At 39.3% G+C, this 25,594-nt stretch overlaps 1 protein-coding gene across 1 annotated transcript in view; it reads right to left on the bottom strand.

Moving 5' to 3' along the window:
• The window catches only part of LOC124805283 (cytoplasmic dynein 1 intermediate chain-like), a 180,216-nt gene that overhangs the window by 79,443 nt on the left and 75,179 nt on the right, over nucleotides 1-25,594 (bottom strand). The window contains 2 exon segments of the mRNA XM_047265795.1: nucleotides 11,207-11,227; nucleotides 12,173-12,235. Coding sequence (XP_047121751.1) covers nucleotides 11,207-11,227; nucleotides 12,173-12,235 — 84 coding nt within the window.

Raw genomic sequence — 25,594 nt, 5'->3', positions numbered from 1 at the left:
TTATCCTCAGCCGCAGAGCCCTGTAGGTAGTAGTGGTGTGGTTGCCACAGCAACTTCCTTGGTCTCCGGGGCTTTCTTTTTGGATTTCTCTCACTGCTCCTTGGATTTCACTGGCTGGGAGGACTTCACTGGCTCAGTCTCTGGGACTGAGGATGAGTGTGAAGCCCTAGGACCAGCTGCTTTTGGACTCTTTAGCCACTGACAGGCGTTGTCTTTTCCACTAGAAGAAACCTGGGAAGGGAGTGGCCCAACAGACCCCTTCCTAGCGAAAGAAACCGAAGAAGACCCTAGCTTCTCTGGCTTAGAAGTGGGGACACTCCCCCCGTTTTGGGGGGGGGGGGGGGAGGGTGTTGCTCCTGAAGTAGATAAGTAGATGGTGCAGGAGCAACAGTGAGGGAAATGCCACCCACCATCAAGGGGGCAGGTGTAGTCTTCTGGCTCTGAGAGGTGACCTGTGTTGGCAGAGCTGATGGTGCCAGAACTGTTGTAGCAGTGGCATGTCATACGCACAGGATGCAGGCATCCAAATTTTCTCTTAGCCTCAGTGTAGGTCAATCTGTCTAGGGTCTTGTACTCCACGATTTTCCTTTCTTTCTGGAGAATACTGTAGTCAGGTGAGCAAGGCAAATGGTGCTAACAGCAGTTGACACAGATGGGAGGTGGGCATATGGTCAAACTTCCAGCACTTAAAGCACCGCATCGGGGGAGGGATATAGGGCTTTACATCACACCGGTAGACTATCACCTTGACCTTCTTGGGCAACGTATCTCCTTCAAAGGCCAAGATAAAGGCACCGATGGCAACCTGATTATCCTTCAGATCCCAGTAGACATGCTGGATGAAATGTACAACTCGCCACTCTAAATTGGTGCGTAGCTCATTGTTGGACTGCAAAAGAAGGTCTCTGTGAAATATGATACCCTGGACCATATTTAAGCTCTTATGGGGCGTGATGGTTACAGTAACATCCCCCAGCTTGTCACAAGCGAGTAACTCCCGTGACTGGGCAGAGGATGCTGTTTTGCTCAAGACTGACCCAGATCTCATTTTGGACAAGCCCTCCACCTCCCCAAACTTGTCCTCTAAACACTCAACAAAAACTGAGGCTTCATCATCATGAAAGATTCCCCATCAGCTCTCGAACATACAAGATACCGGGGCGAATAAGATCAGATGCCATCCTTAGCCTGACGTTCCTCCCATGGTGTGGCCAGGGAGGGGAATGATTTGGAGTCATACTTCTTGAATTGAGCTCGTGATCGCTTAGAGACTGCTGGTGTTTCACCACTAGCAAGAGATGATAGACTACGCTTCATCGTGTGTCATCTGCCCTGATGCCACCCACTCCGACCAGGGGCCCTTCCTACAGGCACCACCCAGCCGCAGCAAAGGCCACCAGGCAGGATGGCCATTGCCGGGAGTCCCAATGCCCCATGGGGATGGGCATCTACCCCTTGGCATATGTGGGGAGTTAACGGCGCAGGCATCAGCAGAGTGATCCCTGTGTGGTCAAGAGGCTACAACCAATAGGGTACATGGCGGCCACACCCCAACGGCCTGGCTACCGTGCTGGATATCAGCTGCAAAGAAGTCCATGGTCATTGTTGATGCAGAAATCGACACTGCATAGTGCATGGTGGAAAACACACCCAGGAAGGTGTGCTAACCCAAGAGATGGAGAATGGGCAGGACTGCAATGCGACGACAAGAAAGTGGGCTAAAGATCTCAATGCATGATGGGCACGATGCACCTTGTAAGGTGCCCTTCTCCATTGGCTCACTCTTCACGAAAATTTTGAAGAATGGAGGTCAAACCCTACAGGGGACCATCACATAAAGGCTGAAACATGTGAAACTCCTTTCAGTCATCTCATACGACAGGCAGGAATACCTCGGGCCTATTCTAACCCCCAGACCTGCAGGTGGGGATGAAAAAGTGCTCCTAGCTTGTAATGTATGCATTTTAGAGCCAATGTTTACTAAACTTCTTTCTTCGAATGATCATCCCTGTAATATCCCTGAATGTAGACCATCTCTCCTGAGAAACCCAGTATAGAGTTAGTTACTGATGGCATCCAAAACATTCACGAGTTATATCAGTAAACGACACTACTAACAGTGGAAAACTGGTTATTTCAAAAAATAGTTTGAACATCCATTGCATACAAATTGTGAACATTAATCCAAATTATTTTTTATGCACAATACTAGTCCAGTGAGAGAGGAAGCAAGTTGGGAGTTTCACATCCCATCGTACAGGTCTTAGAAAAAGAGAACAATTTCATACTACGCAAGGCTGATGCAACTGACCAGTTGCAGTTTTGAAGAAAACTCTTATCATTGCTCTGACATGCTTTAATGAAGCCAAAGGAAACCTGTTATTGTCAGTTTCTAATCAAGCAATATGCCTCACACTGAATCAAAGGTTCAGTCTGTTACTAATCTCCTTTGTAAACAGAAGTACTATCACATCATTCTTCTTCTAGACTTACCTTTCTGGAGAAGACAAGTATGTCACTCATCCTTACACCAACGATTCTCAACGATGTGAAGGACTGAGTGGATTTCCCACATTCATGGCACATGTCTTATACAGAGAATATTTTATCCAATATAATAAGAATATTCTGGATGTTCCAAGTTCACACTACTTTTCATTGATCAGTGAACCAACACAAGGGACAGTGATCTAAAGAGAGACATGGAGTCGCCAATCAATAAAGAGAGACTGCTGATTAGTCAGCAGCATACACATTTTCCTACAGCCCTACAAGTCCGCCTCAAGCAAGTAAAACACAAGTATCCTGATACTGCATTCTAACATCTGTGGTACACTGATAAAAATGAGTGAAAATTCAAACAAAAAAGATCAGGGCAGATGTTTCTGGCTAAATACGACATTTAACTGTTCACTGTGTTTCCACAATAAAACACCTGTTGAAAGAGCAAATGACAAAGTGGGGCAGTAAAATTTTCAAAAGTTAAATTTTACAGTTGCATTATGGACCATGGTTAAGTTGGTCTTTCATTTAATTTTGACTCACTATAAGTACGCTCTGATGGATAAGTTCATACACCTTTACTGTTGCACTACTAGCAGAACACCTTTATTTCTCTTTTTGTAAGCTTGTCATTATCACCCAGCAAGGTACGACAAAATTCCAGAACATAAGTTCCACTGCTCAACACAGAATGCAACAGAAGTAGACAGCTCACGAAGTCTACATGGAGACCTGAATATGTCTCAACATAACTATCACGTTGACATACTCGTTGTATCAAGGCACCATAGCTGTATCACAATATCTAAGCCTAGTTTACACAACGACATTGGGTTGCGCCACTAGTTGCGTAGAATGAGTTGTGCACAAATGGTTTCATATTTGACTGTAGATATAGCGAAACCAGTATACACTTAAGTTTCGTCATTTTGTGGGTCACTGAGTCGTGTCTGAAATGAAAGTTTTGGCAGCTGCACATTGCACAAGTTGTGATGAAGTTAAAGCTTGTTATGTGGAATCGCTGCATAAGGAAAAAAATAAGAAAATGTGTTTCGATTTGTGACTGGGTGAAGAAAAGATGTCAGCTTGGTTGCTCAGCATCCATACTGAAATAATTTGTAATGGAAGACCCAAGAAGTTCTTTTAATCATCTTAGAATGTCACCAGAACTGTTCACATTTCTCCTAAATAAGAGTTAATTATGCGATAAGGAATAAAGATATTGTAATGCATGAAGCACCGTCGCCAGAACTGAAATTACATATCACACTGCATGCATTACAATCGAGAACACTCGGCATACTACAAGATGTGGTTTTAGTTGGTGATGACGCTTTTTCATTAACAACAATAATTATTAACAGTAATGATTATTAACATTCACTGCAGTAATTATTCGAAGCAGGCCGCATTAAGAAGAGAGTGGTTTGCAAACTACTCTCTTGAAGATAGATTTGTAGTGGCAATATTTCAAAATTCAAACATATGCGAATGGGGAGCACTGCTGTGACATTTTAAAAAGAAGAAGAAGAAGAAGAAGAGTCGGCCAACTCGAATGATGTGATTTTAGCCTTGTAGACAAGAGCATTTCTACAACTAGAATTACATTTGCTTTTATTTTTCTTAATGCATTTGTATATGTGCTCCTAATTCAATAAATTTTGCACTGCAGCTCAGATATTGTCAAACTTTCTATGTTATTATCACACGTGACGGTCTCAGGAGCAGCAGTATGTTGCTTATTTTTGTAATCAGCATCACTGAAATCTCACAAACACCTATGCAAAGCATAGATATAGAAAAGCGAACGTTATTCTCCATTCCCCACTTCATATTTCAGTTTGTCTACACTCTACAAACTCACATAACCTCAAAACTCATGCAACTAGTGTCGCCAAAGCTGGAACACCCCGAAACTGTTTAGTTTCACTAATGAGTTGCGCAAACACGCTGTGGCCAGTAGCACAGTTGCCTGCAACCTACTGTCGTCGTGTAAACTAGGTTTAACAGGAAACAAGATGTAACATTTTTTTTCACACTGCAGTTCTTCTTGCTGGCAAGATATTTGCAGACAATAATGCTGTCAAACAATTTGTCATAAATGGTGACAGTGCTTCAATATGCAAATACAAAATGTGATGCATCTTTATAACAAACTTCAGTTCTATTTCACTGACAGTACTTATGTTCTGGATACCCTCTGTAATCAATGAAATACTGTAACAGTTTGTAGACACCTATAATTATGATACTAGATGAACTTTACATTTAGTTTCTTGAAGATAATAATCTATTTCCACACATGGCTTATTCAGTGGATGTATGTATTACAATCTAAAAACATTCAGGATATTATTTGCTGGGGCCTGACTTCTAGCAATTGCTAAATAAGACATTAAACACACACTTCTTATTTACACTTTTAAATGAAAAGTGTTGCATCAATATTAATTATCTAAATATTTTTATAATTGCAGCTCTACATTCATTCTAAATACTCAAAGAAATAGTAGTGGCATCACTAGTATTTAGAAAAAGATTTAAAGCCATCTAAGATTAGCTCCAAGTAAGAAGTACCAGACTACAAACTAATACCATGGTTTTAACTGTTTCCATTCCTTCACATACATAAATTCTACTTACATTTTCATAACAGTAACAACAACACTACAACACAATCATTAGTTCATTTTTGTCATTTTAATTATTTTCATAATTTTTAATGTAATTGTCATATTCAGTCACGTAACTTTCCAAAATGTGCCCTTTTTGACTATAATACTAGGTAACAGTTTCCAAAAGACCAACAGATAACAGATTCCAGCAAGTGAAAGTAAATGATCTAAATTTGTAGTTTAAGGGAAGTTAATTCACATTTGCAAGTAATAAAAACACTTGAATGTTCTGAAAGCACACATTTCTCACACTTTGAAGCCAGAAGACTATCTAATAATTAAAAGTAAATTATTACAACAGCAGACCAGTTAGTATCCACCTGCTGAAACAAGATGCTAATAGCATTTCATTACAATATGTTCACTAGTCCTCTTACTACATCAAGAAGACATCTTGCAACACTCATGGTGCATAAAGGACTGCACACAACTTTCAGAGCATAAATGAATTAGAGAAACAACATACAACTATCAGAATGCAGAATATTACTTTTTTCAATGTTAGATTGCCCAGACAAACAGAAGCCTCTGTCTGAATAATTATATTGCATTGTTTACATGAATTGTACTCTATGGGAACATACTTAACATAAAACTGGCAGCTTATTGATCGAGGGGCTCCTGGTAGAAGAGAGGAAACAAACACAGAGGTACTTCCATTCCAGCCATTCAGGATACAGGAAAAATCACAGGAAATGTCACCTGAGACTTAAGTCCATGGATAGATCTGTAGGAAGTATGGTACTCAGGATACTAGTTATGTATAATACCAACTAAAAGGTCGTATGATTCCATACAAATATCTTTTGCTGTCCTACCACGTACAAAGCACGTTGTCACAAGCGTGGATCAGAGCAAATTAACTGCAGGTCCAGAGAGGTTAATTGAACTACCTCAGGGCAGCAATATTGTTCCAGGTGACTCCACAGAGTTACGTCCCCACAGATAAAATTTTCCCTCAAATTCTATTGAGGGTTCTGGGTGAATTTCTGTGACTTTTCCTGAATAAAAATAAAAGTGAGCAGCTTTCCTCTATTGATGACATTTCTTTTGGTATATTTTGAGCAGTACAAATAGAATTACTATGTGCGAGTTGCTGCAATAAACCAATAACTGAGGAAAAAGAAACCATATATTAGAACGCAGAGAGTAACGCAAAAATATGCATGTCACTTCTTTCACTTTGTATTGAACATGACATTTTGTCATTCTTGTCATCCTTTACATAAGTATTCCTGAGGTTCTCAATTGTTTAGGAAATGTTTTGTGAATAATTTCATTTCATAAATGGATTAACATATCACAAGCGATAAGTTTTGTAGGAGGAAAGGGTCTGACACAAATATTTTATTGTAGTGTTATATTATTAACTATACTAAGCTACCACTGCAATATTCATTATAAAGAAAATGCTTCCTCAAGCCTAAGCATTTAGATTAGTCTTTGTGGTGGAAAGTATATAATGAACTTTTGACAGGTCATGCAGCAGTGTACACTTCCCCAGGCATTCCCAACACTCCTCCAGTCACATCTGCAATTCTTCTGTAAAGTACACACTTCAGCAACCTTTGGTGCACTGAGGTATCACAGGTAGGCTGACAGCGACTCTCCCTTGTTCAATTAACAAGTGAGGTAGGACAGAAAATCTCAAATACTGGTTGAAAATACCGTTCATCAAGTGCTATACAGTACCTTGTGAGGTATACATAACACTGTTTTAGAAACAATATTGTACAAATCTTTTTCCCGGTTTTCTGAATTTCGGTCAGTAGGCACACTTTATTCAGCAGACCAGCAGTTACTACGGGAATTACAATTTTTCACTTCTTTAGAATGAAAGTGAAGCTAAAAGAATACCATGTTAAAAAAAAGGGAAAATGCCAATATTAATGAATCATTTTGCAAATGTATGTAGAGTGTCTGACGTTGGCTTCTTCACAACTCTACAAACAAGTCCTAATCTTTGTGTGATAGTTCAATATCTATGCCAGTGATGTAATGCCTTTTAGAAACAATTGCATTTTCAATCTGGTTTACTTTCAGTTTAATCAGTAGCACAGCTTCATTTCCTAATACTAGTTAAAATGTGAAACACAATCAACTAGACTGAGGATGATGTGTGACAATTCTTGGGGAAGTGGAGCAAGCAGAACATTATTGAGTTCCAGTGAAACCTATCACAACAGCCACAGTAAGTCCAAAGACCTCTGCAGAACTTTTGAGTACCATCTACGAAATGTAAATTGTGAATGTTACTGGAAAAGGGAAGGAAAAGAGGCAGAAGAAGCTTGGATTGGGTGAGTAAACCAAAAATGCCCTTTCAAAAGAACCATCTTAGCATCCATCTCATGCAGTTTAGGGAAATTGTGGAAATTCCAAACCAAGATGACTGGAGGGGAATTTACACCACCGTCCTCCCCAATGTGTGTCCAGTGTCTCATCACTGCATCTTAACTGGAGCCACTATGGTGTTCTGTAGGATAATAATGGCAATGTGATTCAGTTCCAAACTAGATAGTACCTCTACTAACAGTTACACACTGTGTTACAACTAAAGTGAAATGGCCTTCGTAACAATCTGCTCACAATGCAACTAGATGTAAAACAAACTGATCAACTAGACTCATCCTGGATTCTGTGTACTCCAGTGGCTCTATAATAGTCACTTTCTACATCTAAATCTATACTCCACATGCAACTGTGTGGTGTATGGTGGACGGTACCATGTAACACAACCAGCCATTTCCTATTCCACTTGCACATAGGGTTAGGGAAAAATGACTGACTATATGCCTCCATATGAGTCCTACTCTCTCTAGTCTTCACAGTCCCTACACAAAATGTACATTGGCAGCAGCACAATCAGTGTGCAGTTAGCTACAAACACCACTCCTCTAAATTGTTTCTATAGCACTCCTCCAAGGATCCCCATTTGTGTTCATTAAGCATGTCTATAACACTTGTGTGTTGATTGAGCCTACCGGTAAGAAATCCAGCAACATGCCTCTGAACTGCTTCAATGTCTTTTTGTGATCCCACCCAATGGGGATCCCAAACACTTTTGCAGTACTTGAGAATGGATAGCACAAGTAGGCTGTATAGGTCTCTTATGGATGAGCAGCACTTTCCTAAAATCCTCACAATAAACAGAAGTCAGCCATTCGTCTTCCTGCTACCATTTTTACATGCTCATTTCCTTTGATATTGCTTTGCAACAGTACACCTAGATATTTAATCAATATGTTTGTTTTGAGCAACACACCACAAATACTGTATTTGAGCATTACAGGATTGTTTTTTCCTACTCATCTGCATTAACTTGAATTTTTCTCCATTTAGACCAAGCTGCCATTCACCACACGAAAAAGAAGTTGTGTCCAACTCGCCCTGTACTCATATAGTCAACCACCCCATGTACTCCAGCATCATTTGCGAACAGTTGCACACTGCTGCTCACCCTGCCTTTTAGATCATTTATGTTTATGGAGTACAAGAACAGTCATATTAAACTTCCCTGGGACACACTTGATGCTATCCTTGTCTGGTGAACAATCACTGTCAAGGACAACACACTGGATTACTTCATAAATCTTCAAGCCATTCACATATCTAAGAAGACATTACATATGCTCCGACCTTCATTAACTATGTGCAGTGAGGCACTGTGTCAAATGCTTTTCAGAGATCTAGGAACATGGAATCTACAGTAGTAATCACACTTTTTTTTATACCTTATTTATGTGGGAAGTGGCTGCCACTGCAAAAAGTTTTGGAGATATTTGAAATTATTTAAGCATTAAACATATAGCTCTGAAGAACTGCAACATGAAGATTCAGCTATAGAGACTGATAGCCACAAAACAGCTTATCTATATTTGGAATGTTTGTCATACAGCCACTTTTACAGTGCTTATCATCTCTCCTATGCACATTCAGTTCTCTCACAATTTCATCATTAAACCTTGTTTTGTATTACGATATGTCCGACAATGTGTAAACAGGACAATGGACAAATTCAGAAATGGTTTCAGTATTTTTCCAAATATCAGTAAATATCTTGATGTAAATACAAAGTGAGATATAGCTCTGTGCTTTGAATTATTTTGGTTATTATTATTATGATGTTGCATAAATGAGGTTTCTAATCATTCTACTTTTAACGAGTTCCTATATTTTTTTCAATACACAAAGATTTTGTAGATAAGCTGTTGGAACAAAATATCTACTATTAATTCAACAAGAATTGCCAAACCCAATGCACAAAACTTTATATTCATCTTTACTGCACAGTAATGAAGTCTACTAATTTCATATAGTATGCTATTCACACTTCTTGTGTACTTATTATTGAGTGTGCAGTAACGGCAATATTCAAAAGGATGCTGACATCACAATGAACAAATCTTGTATAAGTTTTATACTAAGATTAAGAAATGCACTGATTTTTTTACCACAATGCTGAAGAACTACACAATTTACTTAAAGAAATCATTGGTGTACAATGTGGTTTTATTGATAAACATAGTTTTCAGTGAAGCTCAGTTTATCTGGCAGTAATAAATTTATTTCCCTGAATTTTATTTACTTAATGGGAAATATCTGACAAAACAGAAAACTTCAACCAATAGCTATTTGCATCATCTACGTACACCAAGTCCTTCAGATTATTTCACTGATGGACTCTACAATTACATGAAAAATGGAAATGATTACAATATGTATATCAGTCATATTAACTAAAAAAAGTAATTGCAAGATACATATTTGAAACTTATATTACAGAATTCAACACTAAGAAGGTCTAAGTTAAGATAAATCATTTCCCTAACATTAACTAACATACAATAAATGATAAGTAAGATGGTTTCCAAAATTATTGCAAATTTTACATCAAGAACCATAGTAATGTAACAAGAGTGATCAGTGAATCAAAGAACACAATAGTGACACTAAGAAAAACATGATGACACTTTATTTCCCAATGAATGGACAAACTATCAGTCTACAAATTGAAGAGGAAGGTGTGTGTGTGTGTGTGTGTGTGTGTGTGTGTGTGTGTGTGTGTGTGTGTGTTCTTTAAATAAGTAACATAAAAATGAAATACTGTGTTATACATTAGAGTGTTAATTAAGCTTACAATTTATATATTATTTGTAAATTGTGTGGCAACACAGAGTGAAATATGCTGAGGCTTTGTGACAAGTGCTGCATTTTCTGTATTTACCACTTCAAAGTTTAAATACGAGCGGATGAAGTAACACTTCAGGGCACAACCGTCTACTGTAGTACATAAAGATGAAGAAGAAACTAAATAAAATATGAACATTACATCTTAAGATACTAGAATCAATTGGCAGACATGTCTGCAATACACACTTTCTCAGATGATGTGCAGCACTGATCTCAATGTTGACTGGTCTACATAAGTAATACAGCACATCCTGGGAACCCCGTTTTCACAAAAGCTTTTATATCAGCAAAATTCATACGATGAACAACCCACTTAATACTTATTACATGCAGACAGACATGCATGAGAATCCATCCTTTCCTGATTCCATACTGTTGGCTCATGAAGTTCAATAAAGCTGCATTAGGACTGTACAACAGGTTTGCAATGGGCACAACTGTGTGTCCTACATGACCTGTGTAATGATTTCACACATGCGATTTATAGTTTGTAATTTAATGTTAGACACACTTTTTGGGTGGAGAGCAAACACTGAATTCTGGAATAATTTTGCTATGGGAATGCCAAACTGTGTACACACATAATTTTACACAAGAGAGAAATTTAGCAATCTGCATAAAGGTAACTGCACAAAGCATTCATAGTATGCAATCTTAAAGCTGCAGTTTGTCTCAGATAAGGGTCAGAGCAGTATAGGGGCAAAAGCGAAATTTAAAGTTTAACACAAATTTGACATTCCCTGCAAACTACTAATACCCAAAGCAAAAAAAAAAAAAAAAAAAAAAAAAAAAAAAAAAAAAAAAAAAAAAAAAAAAAAAAATCAACTCTCAAAACTTACCGTAATAGTCGAATGCGTGAGCTGGATGAGGGACAGGAAAAAGAAAACAAACAAGTGTACTAAAATTTTTTTATAATACAGATGAACATCTGTGTTTTGTATCTTTATAACCAATTGGTAACGAATGATCCTAGTCCCACACCATGATAGAAGCCAAGCATGGACATCATCACTATTTTCACCACCATAAAATTTATTTAAATGCTCTCATTAAAATGTACTGTGGGAACAGGGGAAGAAGGAGAAATATAAACAGCCCAACAAATTATTTCCCAAATTTACTTTGTAAAATGTTGTTTCTTGCAGCATTTCGCTCATGGCAGCACTACATGAGTGTGGGATTAGGGTCAAACAACGAAATTTTATTTAACACATGTAAATACTGCTATAAATGTGATAAATATTCCCAAACAGGTAGATACTTAGCTGGTCTGAAACTAAAGCTCTAATTTTCTTTTAATCTCTAACCTTAACTTCAAAATGGAACAGAGTTCAGATTGAGGTTACCTGTAGAACAGTTATTTATCAAGTATGGGTACACTTAAGCTTGTTAGTTTTAAATGTGTGTATGATAATTTTAGTGTGGATCAGTTCAAGAATAGAAATGTTATACACAACATGTTTTAGGATGAAGCCACAACATACAGTTTGAGACAGAACAGGTTTACAATTTTATTACTATTTTAAAATTGTTTAAATGGCTAGCAATTTGCATGTGTGACAATCATGTATGATAGATAATCTGGGTTCTTAAAGAATTTAATAAAAAAGCAACACAGTTTTTCAGTTTCTCACAATAAATTGACACGGGCATCACACACAAGGTTGTCAAGATAATTTTTTATTTTTTTATTTTACAACCTGTAACGGCAAATAATACACAGTTCATCATGTGCCATTATCTAAAACTAAAAGCATCTAGCCATTTAAACATTTCCATCAACAATGTCCAACATTAACACCCACCTTTTCGTGGTCGCCACCAGTCTTCATAGTAGCCTTTGAGTGGGGAAGAAGACGCAGACCATCCTTGTAGGAACGCACAATAAGCACAACAAAAGGAAACACAATGGGATAATGTTCTCCCTAACATTCTTACTGTCCACTTTGGCTACATGGTGCTACATCTAACACACTTTTGGGATGGTGTCAGTGCTGATGCAATATTTGAAAGAAAATCACATAGCAAAATTTATGTCACATATTAAAAAGATCAATTTTATCTCATCATTACTTATGAGCACCTGATCAACTTTACATATAATATCTATTGAAAAACCAAGTCACCGAAACAAAACTGAAATGACACTTCCTCTTCTTTTCAAATTACATTTTTCCGGTCTTTTCTAAGCACGCACGCACACACGCACACGCACACGCACACACGCACACAGAGTGAGAGGAGGGGGGGGAGAGAGAGGAGGGGGGGGGGAAAGAGAGAGAGAGAGAGAGACAGAGAGAGGAGGGGGGAAGAGAGAGAGAGAGAGAGAGAGAGACAGAGAGAGGAGGGGGGAAGAGAGAGAGAGAGAGAGAGAGAGACAGAGAGAGGAGGGGGGAAGAGAGAGACAGAGAGAGAGAGACAGAGAGAGGAGGGGGGAAGAGAGAGAGAGAGAGAGAGAGAGAGAGAGAGAGAGAGAGAGACAGAGAGAGGAGGGGGAGAGAGAGAGAGAGAGAGAGAGAGAGAGAGAGAGAGAGAGAGAGAGAGCAGAGAGAGAGAGAGAGGAGGGGGGAAGAGAGAGAGAGAGAGAGAGAGAGAGAGAGAGACAGAGAGAGGAGGGGGGAAGAGAGAGAGAGAGAGAGAGAGAGAGAGAGACAGAGAGAGGAGGGGGGAAGAGAGAGAGAGAGAGAGAGACAGAGAGAGGAGGGGGGAAGAGAGAGAGAGAGAGAGAGAGAGAGACAGAGAGAGGAGGGGGAAGAGAGAGAGAGATAGAAAAGGTGGGGAGAGAGAGAGAGATAGAAAGGTGGGGGAGAGAGAGAGAGATAGAAAGGTGGGGAAGAGAGAGAGAGATAGAAAGGTGGGAAGAGAGAGAGAGAGATAGAAAGGTGGGGAAGAGAGAGAGAGAGATAGAAAGGTGGGGAAGAGAGAGAGAGAGAGATAGAAAGGTGGGGAAGAGAGAGAGAGAGAGATAGAAAGGTGGGGAAGAGAGAGAGAGAGAGATAGAAAGGTGGGGAAGAGAGAGAGAGAGAGATAGAAAGGTGGGGAAGAGAGAGAGAGAGAGATAGAAAGGTGGGGAAGAGAGAGAGAGAGAGATAGAAAGGTGGGGAAGAGAGAGAGAGAGAGATAGAAAGGTGGGGAAGAGAGAGAGAGAGAGATAGAAAGGTGGGAAGAGAGAGAGAGAGAGATAGAAAGGTGGGGAAGAGAGAGAGAGAGAGAGATAGAAAGGTGGGAAGAGAGAGAGAGAGATAGAAAGGTGGGGAAGAGAGAGAGAGAGAGAGAGAGAGATAGAAAGGTGGGGAAGAGAGAGAGAGAGAGAGATAGAAAGGTCGGGAAGAGAGAGAGAGAGAGAGATAGAAAGGTCGGGAAGAGAGAGAGAGAGAGAGATAGAAAGGTCGGGAAGAGAGAGAGAGAGAGAGATAGAAAGGTGGGGAAGAGAGAGAGAGAGATAGAAAGGTGGGGAAGAGAGAGAGAGAGATAGAAAGGTGGGGAAGAGAGAGAGAGAGATAGAAAGGGGGGGGAAGAGAGAGATAGAAAGGGGGGGGAAGAGAGAGATAGAAAGGGGGGGGGAAGAGAGAGATAGAAAGGGGGGGGGAAGAGAGAGATAGAAAGGGGGGGGGAAGAGAGAGATAGAAAGGGGGGGAAGAGAGAGCTAGAAAGGGGGGGGAAGAGAGAGCTAGAAAGGGGGGGGAAGAGAGAGATAGAAAGGGGGGGGAAGAGAGAGATAGAAAGGGGGGGGGAAGAGAGAGATAGAAAAGGGGGGGAAGAGAGAGATAGAAAGGGGGGGGGAAGAGAGAGATTAGAAAGGGGGGGGGGGAAGAGAGAGATAGAAAGGGGGGGGGAAGAGAGAGATAGAAAGGGGGGAAGAGAGAGATAGAAAGGGGGGGGAAGAGAGAGATAGAAAGGGGGGGGAAGAGAGAGATAGAAAGGGGGGGGAAGAGAGAGATAGAAAGGGGGGGAAGAGATAGAAAGGGGGGGGAAGAGATAGAAAGGGGGGGGAAGAGATAGAAAGGGGGGGAAGAGATAGAAAGGGGGGGGAAGAGATAGAAAGGGGGGGAAGAGATAGAAAGGGGGGGGAAGAGATAGAAAGGGGGGGAAGAGATAGAAAGGGGGGAAGAGATAGAAAGGGGGGGAAGAGATAGAAAGGGGGGGGAAGAGATAGAAAGGGGGGGAAGAGATAGAAAGGGGGGGGAAGAGATAGAAAGGGGGGGAAGAGATAGAAAGGGGGGGGAAGAGATAGAAAGGGGGGAAGAGATAGAAAGGGGGGAAGAGATAGAAAGGGGGGAAGAGATAGAAAGGGGGGAAGAGATAGAAAGGGGGGAAGAGATAGAAAGGGGGGGGAAGAGATAGAAAGGGGGGGAAGAGATAGAAAGGGGGGGAAGAGATAGAAAGGGGGGAAGAGATAGAAAGGGGGGGAAGAGATAGAAAGGGGGGGAAGAGATAGAAAGGGGGGGAAGAGATAGAGAGGGGGGGAAGAGATAGAGAGGGGGGGAAGAGATAGAGAGGGGGGGAAGAGATAGAGAGGGGGGGAAGAGATAGAGAGGGGGGGAAGAGATAGAGAGGGGGGGAAGAGATAGAGAGGGGGGAAGAGATAGAGAGGGGGGAAGAGATAGAGAGGGGGGGAAGAGATAGAGAGGGGGGGAAGAGATAGAGAGGGGGGAAGAGATAGAGAGGGGGGAAGAGATAGAGAGGGGGGGAAGAGATAGAGAGGGGGGGGAAGAGATAGAGAGGGGGGGAAGAGATAGAGAGGGGGGAAGAGATAGAGAGGGGGAAGAGATAGAGAGGGGGGAAGAGATAGAGAGGGGGGGAAGAGATAGAGAGGGGGGGAAGAGGTAGAGAGGGGGGAAGAGTAGAGAGGGGGGGAAGAGGTAGAGAGGGGGGGAAGAGGTAGAGAGGGGGGGAAGAGGTAGAGAGGGGGGAAGAGGTAGAGAGGGGGGGAAGAGGTTAGAGAGGGGGGGAAGAGTTAGAGAGGGGGGGAAGAGATAGAGAGGGGGGGAAGAGAGATAGAGAGGGGGGGGAAGAGATAGAGAGGGGGGGAAGAGATAGAGGGGGGAGAGAGAGAGAGGGGGAAGAGAGAGAGAGGGGGAGAAGAGAGAGAGGGGGGAAGAGAGAGAGAGGGGGGAAGAGAGAGAGAGGGGAAGGGAGGGGGAAGGGAGGGGGAAGGGAGGGGGGAGAAAGAGAAAGAACAATGTGATAACCTTAGAGTAGTTGAAGAAATGCCACTAATGTTTGAATTGAATAGGTTTAGTATAAATTTCCAATCCAATTCCTTCAATACCAGAAAGACTAAATTTGAAATAAAAGCTCAATCCATTAATTGGACTTATGACAAATTTCTAATACATTTATATCAATGCTACATGTTTGGAAGCCCATATAGCCAAAGCAGACACTTTCCTAACCAGTTATTGGAAAAGGTAATCGAAACAAGTATTATATCAACAGTAACAAAGACATTCAACAAGTATAATACCTACAAAGACTGGAACAAGTTACAAACACGGATACTTGTTTTCTGTGTACAACTCATTACTTCAATAACTTCTGTGAATACTGTTTGATTAGATGTTGATTACACAATCAACTACAGAGTAAATTGCAAGAAGCTTTTCAAAAATGATGTACACTTGAAAACAAGTGCTTTCAAAACAAGGTTCTCCAAGACTGATGATAAATGAAGAAAAATATCTAGAATAGAATGGGGATATCAAAATTCTGAGGAACATCAACTGAAAAATGAATAGGCAACAGAGATTTCAACTTACTACAAGTTGTGCTATATGGCTGCATTCCAGGATGATGATATGAATTCTTATAACAATCAGTGTTAGAGATAAATGAAAGAAGAGTTGAAATACACATAAGGTAAAATTACAAATGCGTTTCAGTATTAGATAGTGGTGATTTAGAAAAACAATTAAGTAAGAAAATCAAGAAAGTTACAACATGATACCTAAACTATACACAAGGAATAGCCCATCAACTTACAAGTGAATTGTAACTACAAATGACAACATTAATAAGTAATCTTATAGCTATAGCCACTGTTGTATGTTTGTAGAACCTGAAAGTCCCTTCATAATTAAAATTCTGTTCATAATTTGCAGCAACACACCACTTATTAAGGCATTAGTGGTTACGGTAACTTTTCAATACAGACAGACATGTAGTCACTATTTCCCCGATGTGTTCTTTTCACCCTCTTCCTGTTTCGTGCTAGGCTTTCCTGTTTACAGCCAATATCCATAAAAATCTGATTTATGTCTTCTCGTTTGCTTCTATGTTTTTCATTCCACTGTCCCTCCCAGTTTCAAGTTAACTACGATTAGTTGCCATAGCAGACATTCTAGTAACCAGTGTTTCTTCATGTAAGACATTTACACATATTTCTTCATTAATCTTCATTGAGCTCTTCATTTTTCATTTTACCTGGCCACATAATATTTAGTAAACTTTTATAACATCATGTTTTAAATTAACACAGGTTATTTATTATTTTCCTAAAATCTAAGCTTCACTTCCATACTGTGCTGTTTCAGACACACTGTTCTGAAATGTTTTCAGTTCCACATCAATACACAGCACCCACAGAGCAATTTATCTAAAGAGGACTGTTACTTTTCCTTGCTTTGACATCACACAAATCTTGCTCCTTCGACATAATAAATCTTTATAAGTGTGTGTACTGTTTCTCCTCCAGTTTTGATGCTTAGGATGTCACTATTCTTCTTTATACTTCCCCACTATTGGTCTCTAATTTCTTCACCTTTATCCCAAAATCTTTGCTAAGCAGACTGTGCATTTCCTTCAATAAATCTTTGTTAGGTTTGTTGAGAACAGATATGCTGAATACAAAATTGAATGATAGTACCATTCCTTTTGCATCTTTCATCTATTCTGAAATTTTATTTTAGATTGTTTGCTGTTTCTTTGACAATCAAGTTCAATCCAATGGGGATTACATACAAACCTCATGTTTACTTGTTCCTTTGGTATATTACACCTCTGTTTGAATTTAAAAGATTGTCACAAGTTGAAATATCCTATTACATCTTACACTGACTGCAGTTTCTCTTTAGATCCATAAAGGTATCCTGACTTTGGCCCAAGGAGCTGATACTTGATTTCTGTCTAGTGCTTCTCAATTTTTCTTCTTGTTGTTGTTCTAGCCAGCAATATGCGAGAATGTGAAATCAGGATGAGAGTCAATACTTTCCACATTACCCGTCACTTAAGACAGTATTATTTTTCTGAAAAAGTTTGATAGTCTTTTCTTTCATAGATTCTGGACACCAAATCAAATACTTTTAACAACTCTAATATTATATTACCAACCCTTTCTCCGAGTTCAAATCGTTTGGCACTCTGTCCAAATTTCAGAAGTGTTTCTTACAACTCCACTGCTTTGCGCCACATAAGGTTGTAGAAAAGTAAACTTTAAATTAACTCCTGGCAACTAACAACCTTTTCTCCACTAATAGTTTCCCTTTGTTCACCTTATATATTGATGTGTTATAAATATAACATTATATAATGGAACTGCTTTCAATTCAGGACGATGTAACTGAAGTGATACACACAAATGATACAGCCCACTAGCTCAAAACATTTCAGTAATATGTCATGAAACCGAACACAGAAACTGAAGTTGGATTTTATGTAGGATTGAAAAGTACAAACACCTTAAATGCAGATCATTAAATGTGTTTGCAAAGAGTGGATGAGAAAGGTGATATGTGATACCCAATTAAAGTGAAGTAATTCATTCCAAGTTGAATGCAAATTATAGCATTTTGCAATATTGTCTGAAAAGGAATGCGGGTTAAAAAAAAATTTAACAAGGTAAAAGGAAAATAGTGATTTGGTATTAAAGGAACTAAAAATGATCATCATAACAAGGGTATCAGCATGACATGACAAAACACATACAAAAACAGCAATGTCTTCATTACGAAGCATCATAATTTCCTATTAACGACTATAAGTGAAGGTATTTCCACAATGCTAGCCTGAAATTTGTTCAGTTCTGCTGGGAATCAGTGTAAATTGTTCCACATTAGCTCACTGTCCTCTCTTTCCCCAGAAGCTACAAATCATTTGTAACACTATTATTAATGATGAACATGATGGGAAGCCCAAGAATAAAACTGATTACTATGATATCCACACACTGAATGTGCACAGCAAAAAGGGCTGTATCAACGCAATTTCCTGATGTGAAAGAATACAGAAAATTTCTTGAAAGTAGTCATTTCCTGTACAAGGTTTCTTTCTTTAAAACAAGCACTTAATTTCATTGATGATTACCTAATTTTGTCCCCTTGGACTTTATCAAGCAACACTGCACAGTTATTACATTTTGTCAGGGTGTCACAAGCCACAAAGTGGTGTGGGAAGCTCAACACATAATGGCATCCTTTATTTCTGTTGAAAGGTGTACTGGGTAGAATCACAGATGTGAGGTTCTATACCTACTAAGAAAAATGTGCAACCTTTATGTGGTTTCATTAATGTACCAACACACCCAGTAAATTAAAACAAGACAGCATCTGCCATGAAATATGAACACACACGGTGTCAATGTCTTAACATGAAATATCATGGATGCCTATAGGGTTGGTAACTGCAGAACAGGGAAAGATTACATTTTTCCTCACACTTTTCAATGTACTTAAAAATGGAGACTGAATTATTTTCAATAAGCTTATCTTTTCTGTAGTTGTAACAGTATATTTAACTGTTGTTCAGAACATGGCTAGCCACTCCACAGGCATCAAAGCAATTGCTGCCTTACCCAAGAATGTTCACAATTCATATCTGTTACACTGTTCAGACCAGTTCAGCTATATATGGAGGATTGTATGCTGGTCCACTGCCATCAAATTTGTTTCCCAGTAAAAGATATTGGACATGGCACAAATTAGCTTCTACATACCAAATTTTGAAGTGATAAGTTATTACATATGCAGTTAGTGTCATTTTCTATAGTTCTCGCAGTAAAGTATTTTTTCACAGCGAAGACGCGATATAAACCTTACATTTAAACTTCCAAGTACACATATCTGCAAGTTCACTGATTGTATACATTATATAGTCAGTTAATGAAGGAAAATTAGAGGAAAACTTTGTGTAGTGACAAATTCTTGTACAATGGTAGAAGGGCGTACTGTGAACAACATACTAAAATTCCTGATCGACGGAATGTGTGAATTGGGGTGGCAGGTGTTTAAAAGTAACTTTTCTATGTTTTTCTTCAATAACTCTAAAATTGTGACCTCCAGTAAAAATATTTCCTGATAGAAAATTGAGCTATATATAATTTTCTACAAATAATTTCCTATTTATTTTTTTCTCTAGGACCGTTAGTTTCCACATTGCAGATGATGGAAGAATAAGACTATTAAAAATACTGGTTTAACAGTGTAAAGTTAATGGTTTTCTTTAAATAAACTAGATTAAAAACAAATATTGAATGTGTGCATCGCATCTAAGGGCAGTAAAGCCATATATCATATTTAGGAATAAATTGTTTGGGGAGTGGGTATAGAAGTGCAATGGAAGGTAGGCCATCACATTGTGTTCTTGCATTTATCTTCTTCAAAGGTCTGCAAGCTGAAGATCAAGTAGATGATTCCCCACTGTCTACTCCACTATGTCACAAGAAGCAACTATATACCAAACCTCCACCATATGCCTTATGAATCACTGGTGACTCTGGGCAGATATATATGGTGGAGGTGGGGGGTATTTACCACAAAGTACCGTATTTACTCGAATCTAAGCTGCACCTGAAAAATGAGACTTGAAATTCAAGGCGAGAGAAAAGTTTTGACCGCCCCTCCAAATAGAAACAAAGTTGGTCCATCGTAACACGAGACACAATTGAGGTCGAATGGATGAAGACACAGTTACAGTAGTTTGGTTCGAGTCTTAAGCTTAACAGTTAAGCTTTACCAAGTAGCCATTGCTGTGTGTCAGGTATCCTTACTTTTTCACATGCTTCGTCTGGTTTGAATCAATCGCTTATTTTTCTTTGATCCGATAAGTGCCGTTCTCTTTGTTATAGGTGTTTACGTCACTCTAAGCTGAAAATGCATTATTGTACTGTGTCATGCATTGTTTATCGCATTCTGGTAACGAATGTTTACGACCTGTCGCCGCTCATTGCATGTCTTGCTTTTGTACGCGCTACCGTGCCTTAAAAAAAAAAAAAAAAAAAAAAAAAAAAAAAAAAAAAAAAAAAAAAAAAGAGGAATTGTCTCATACAATAAAGGATGGCAGCCAAAAACAGTTGCAACTGTTTTTGGCTGCCATCCTTTAACAGTTGCTGCTGCAGCCATGTTTAAAATCTTGAAATTGTCTCATAAGCGAAACAATGGCAAGAGACTGCTATTTGTTGTTACTTACACTGCTGCTTTCTTTGATAATGATCAACTAGAACCAAATAATATACTGCGTATGATAGAAGATGTTCCGAACGAAAGTTAACGAAAGTTTTTCTCCGTATGAAAATCTTTGCAGACGTCTCTTTAGTACATTACATTCTGCACAGAAATTAGAGTCATCTTAGATTCGTGCTTCATTTCCGACTGTATCACTGTTCAGCATAAGAATAATACAAACATAAACATGACATGATATGATATGTATATTCTTCCGAATTTGCTGTTGTCTCACTCTAGTTTCGTAGTTTATTAGGCAGACAGGATTTAAATGAGAAAGAATACATGGCATAATGTTTACATTCTTCTACCTTTTCTTTTAATTTATGTACAGACGCACAGGTTTTGGCGCCAGTATTTATCTTTGTGCCTGCAAAGCATGCCCATGTAGACGGCAGAAGTTAGTTGTGGCGGCACCTACCAACATTTTTCAGAACTTCCGCTTACTTTGCACTCGATTCTAAGCCGCAGGTGGTTTTTTGGATTACAAAAACCGGAAAAGAAGTGCAGCTTAGATTCGAGTAAATACGGTATGTTAAAACTACATGGAATGCAGATATGAGTTACTAATAATACTAACACGAGTAACACTTACGGACAGAAATTACATATATTTCTGCCCACTGTTCTACAGTGCTATGGGGGGAAATAGATTCTTTGTCATCCTGTATGGCAGCTATAAGGTTCTTCCGGGAAAGGCGACTTCCTCCAGCATGAGCGCTTGCTCAGTTCTCAGTTTACAGACAAACTATTCCTACTCAGCATTATCTGTCAGTTCTGTTATGTGAATAGCCAAAATAACCATACTGTGCATGTGTTTACAGGTGAAGTTATTTTTAGTTTATTAAATGAGTACTTATTTGCAGTTGTTAAGTGAGCTTTTATGTAAACTGTGATGTCGCTGATTGGTAAATGCTGCTTTCTATGCAGTGTGTTATAAAGCCATGTAAATGTGTTTTAGTCACCTGGTGGTGAATTAATGAATGACCAGGAAGTTATTGAATTTCTTTCACCCGTAACTGTGCTATAGATACACTGCAGTGCATTAAGGAACTGCTGACACTTTTAGAGTGGGCTGCACTAAGTGGAGCCACTTATCATACACCCACAATATATCTTCTACAACGGTGTGGGTATGTTTGATGAATGGGACTGATCACATTCAAGTCTCCAACAGTAATCTGCTGTAATGCATTGCCTGTCTTATGGTGAAATATTTGAAGTTCTAACACCTAAATGACCTACTTCTGTCACAGAGTGAGACAATTTATGCCGCTGGTCTCTCCAAACATTGGGAGAGATGAGGCTGGTGTGATGAATTTGATACCCCTCATGCTGTCAAAAGTATTCCAGCCAGTGACAGTGCTAACAATGAAATCAACATCGTTTAATACGTTGACAGCACCAGTTGTTGAGCTATTTAGACAACAGCTCACTTAAATTGTGAAAAGGTAACCACTTAATAAAGTGTATGTGTTTCTTGCACTAGTATTACTACTAACTCATATCTGCATTCTATGTGGAAAATTATCACCCCTGTCCCCCCTACACGTCTATGCATGGCATAGCCAGTGACCACGAAGGTGCACTGTGTAGGACAGTACAACTTTGTCAAACACCCTGTACCTGCCTCTTGTGACAGTGCAGCAGATAATCACCTGCTTGATCTCCAGTTTGCAGACCTATGAAAGAAGGAAGTGCAAGAACACAATCCAGTGAGCTACCTTCCCTTGGACTTCTACCCCCCCCCCCCCACCCTGTTACTTTTACACCCCCGGAACATAATGTATCCCTAAATATGGCTCTTGCACTTAGATGTGGTATGTTCATTTAATATTTGCTTTCAAGTAATTTCATTTAAAGAAATAGTAATATTGTTGAAAAATATTTTTAATAATCTGTGATTATCCCATCCCCTGCAACACAAAATATTTGTCCTAGAGAAAAAATAAGACCTCTGTTGTAGGAAATTTAATGTATTTTAATTTTGTACTGAGAAACATCTTTGCTAGAGGACGCAGTTTTCGAAGAAAAACATTAGAGAGTGACCTTTAAATCCCTCCGACTATCTCACTTCAATACTCCACCCTATCAGTCAGGATTTTTATATGTGCTCATGGTACTCCCTCCTCAGACTCCACAAAAATTTGTGACTACACTAATTATTTTTCTTCCAGTTGACCTTTTTTTAGTCTTTGCTGACTGGGGTAAGGGGACAATACTCCTAATGTATGATGAGCTTAGCAACAATACGTTGATGCCATCCTACCAACATATTAACATACTTCAAAAATAATGTACAGAAGAAAAGTAAAAACTGAAACAAAATCAACCAGTGATGAAGCACTACAAATAGGTAGAGAAAGAGGAATATTAGCAACAAACACAACAAGAGAGAAATCCTAAGGTGACATCACAGATTGACAGAAGGAAAGCATTAGCATGTGACAGATGAAACAATAGTGGGACAGGAAACACCAATAATGACACAAATATACAGCCACAATCTTATAATACTTTGCAGTTATATTTTAAAAAATGCAGAATGTATGGGGAAACTTGTACTTCAAAAATTACAGCAGACTGTGATAAAGGCATATATTCATTGGGAGTATTTCCACTGTTTCATTGTAACCTTCTAAGCAAAGCGATAAAAGTCAATGTTAGTGTTACTGTTCAGATCTTAATGTAGGTCAGAATCTGGAAACAATCATATGAGCAGTTAATCAGATCAAGTATGTTAGATTATATGCTGTAGTTTTAAGGGTAAGGAGAAAATACAGAAACACATTATAACACCATCAGATTATTTATTGTATCATGCAACACAAACTTGTTACATGCTTTAGGATAGCCTTTCTGAGAATTTGTAGAATAATTATTTAAGTTCCAGCAATGATTAGTGAAAAAAAAATTAAAATAGTTTCATGGTATTAGTTATTATCTCATCCTATTCCAGCTAAAAAGTAACACAAGACAGAATTGACTGCAGACAAAATGTCCTTATCCCTTTACACACAGGAAACACAGAAATGTCAAAAAGAGTTCTTGCAAACTGAATTAAGCAGACAAATATGAACAAACAGTTTGATACTGATGCATGAAAGTAAATTCTATCAAATTAGATCATTCCTGCATGGTCATAAGGGCAATTACTGTTTGGTTATTTATGTATTTAGTCATATGGATAATTTTTTTTCTGGACATAATTTGTTGTGACATGTTCACTTACAACATAATATTTTTGTTTCAGACCTAGTGTTTTCCCATCAAAGGAGAACTTTTTTACAAAATAAGCCAAATAATTTATACTGCACATGTTCCAGCCCAGTATGAAATGCTTAACTGCAAGCACAGCTGCCACTGTACTACTGGTAACAAATCCCATTTAAAAATAGCACTTCCAACCAGCCAGGTGGGAATGTAGGTGATATAAATGAGCTACATGCCACACACATAGCAGAGAGGGAAATCGGAGGTACAAAGAGTAACATCAAGTTTGAGAAAGTTTGTGAAATAATTTGTTTACAAAAGATTCTCATCTACTGTCAATGTAGTCTATGCTTGTAAGTTTCTACTAATTATTGTTAAAAGCCTGTTCATTAACCTGATTGACACAATAATACACATTGACAGAAAAAAAATCACAACACCAAGAAGAACTTGTGCAATTTAAGCGAAAGTTGGTAGCATGTTTATACATCTGAGAGATGATGTCTATTCAAATCTCATGCCAAATGCATAACAACAGCACTTGTATTGCAGTTGACATTTGTCAAGAATGCCTTTAAGGTGACAAAGATGGCATTATCAACACCTCACCAAGTTTGAATGAGGTTGTGTAATAGGACTACAAAAAACTGGATGTTCCTTCTGTGATATTGCAGGAAGGCCTGGCAGGTATGTAGCCACAGTAAATGACTGCTGGCAGTGGTTAACATGGGAATGTACAGTGACGAGAAGACCAGGTTCCAGATGGACACGTGGCACTACCAAGGGGGAAGACCATTGTGTTCTGCATGTGGCTCTGCATCTGCAGCAGCAATTTGAGTAACAGTTGGCACCTCAGTGACACAACGAACTGTTACAAATTGGTTTCTTCAAGGACAGCTCTGAGACAGATACCCTGCATCACGCATTCCACTGCCTCCAAACACTGCTATTTACAACTTTGGTGGTGTCAAGTGGTAGTTCTTTGGAGGGTACAATGGAAGTCTGTTGTGTTTTTGATGAAAGCTGTTTCTGCCTTGGGGCACTGATGTGCTGTGTGTTCGTTAGACCTGCAACCGACCTGTCTGCATGCTAGACACACTGGTCCTGCACCTGGAGTTACGGTCTGGGGTGTAATTTCGTATGAGAGCAGGAGCACTCTCGTGGTAATCCCACGCACCCTGACTGAAAATCTGTACACCGATCTGGTGCTTCGACCTGTTGTGTTGCTATTCGTGAACAGTATTCCACGGGGTGTTTCCCAACAGGATAATGCTCGCCCCCATACCGCTCTTGTAGCCCAATAACGCTCTGAAGTGTGCTGACATGTTGCCGTGGGCTGCTCGATTACCAGATCCGTTTCCAATCGAGCACATACGATATATCATTGAACGTCAAGTCCTGCATCATCCAGAAACAGCACTGACCGTCCCCGTATCGACCGACAGGCATTGAACTCCGTCCCACAAACTGACAACCGGCACTTGTACAACACAATAAATGCACATTTGAATTCTTGAATGCAATATTTTGGTGGTTACACCAGTTGCTAAAATACCAGCATTTTACCTTTTTAATGGC

This window comes from Schistocerca piceifrons, chromosome 7 (genome assembly GCF_021461385.2).
Source record: "Schistocerca piceifrons isolate TAMUIC-IGC-003096 chromosome 7, iqSchPice1.1, whole genome shotgun sequence".
NCBI classification, from domain to species: domain Eukaryota; kingdom Metazoa; phylum Arthropoda; class Insecta; order Orthoptera; family Acrididae; genus Schistocerca; species Schistocerca piceifrons.
Note: the sequence above shows the minus strand (reverse complement) of the source record. Positions and strands in the feature narration are given on the sequence as shown.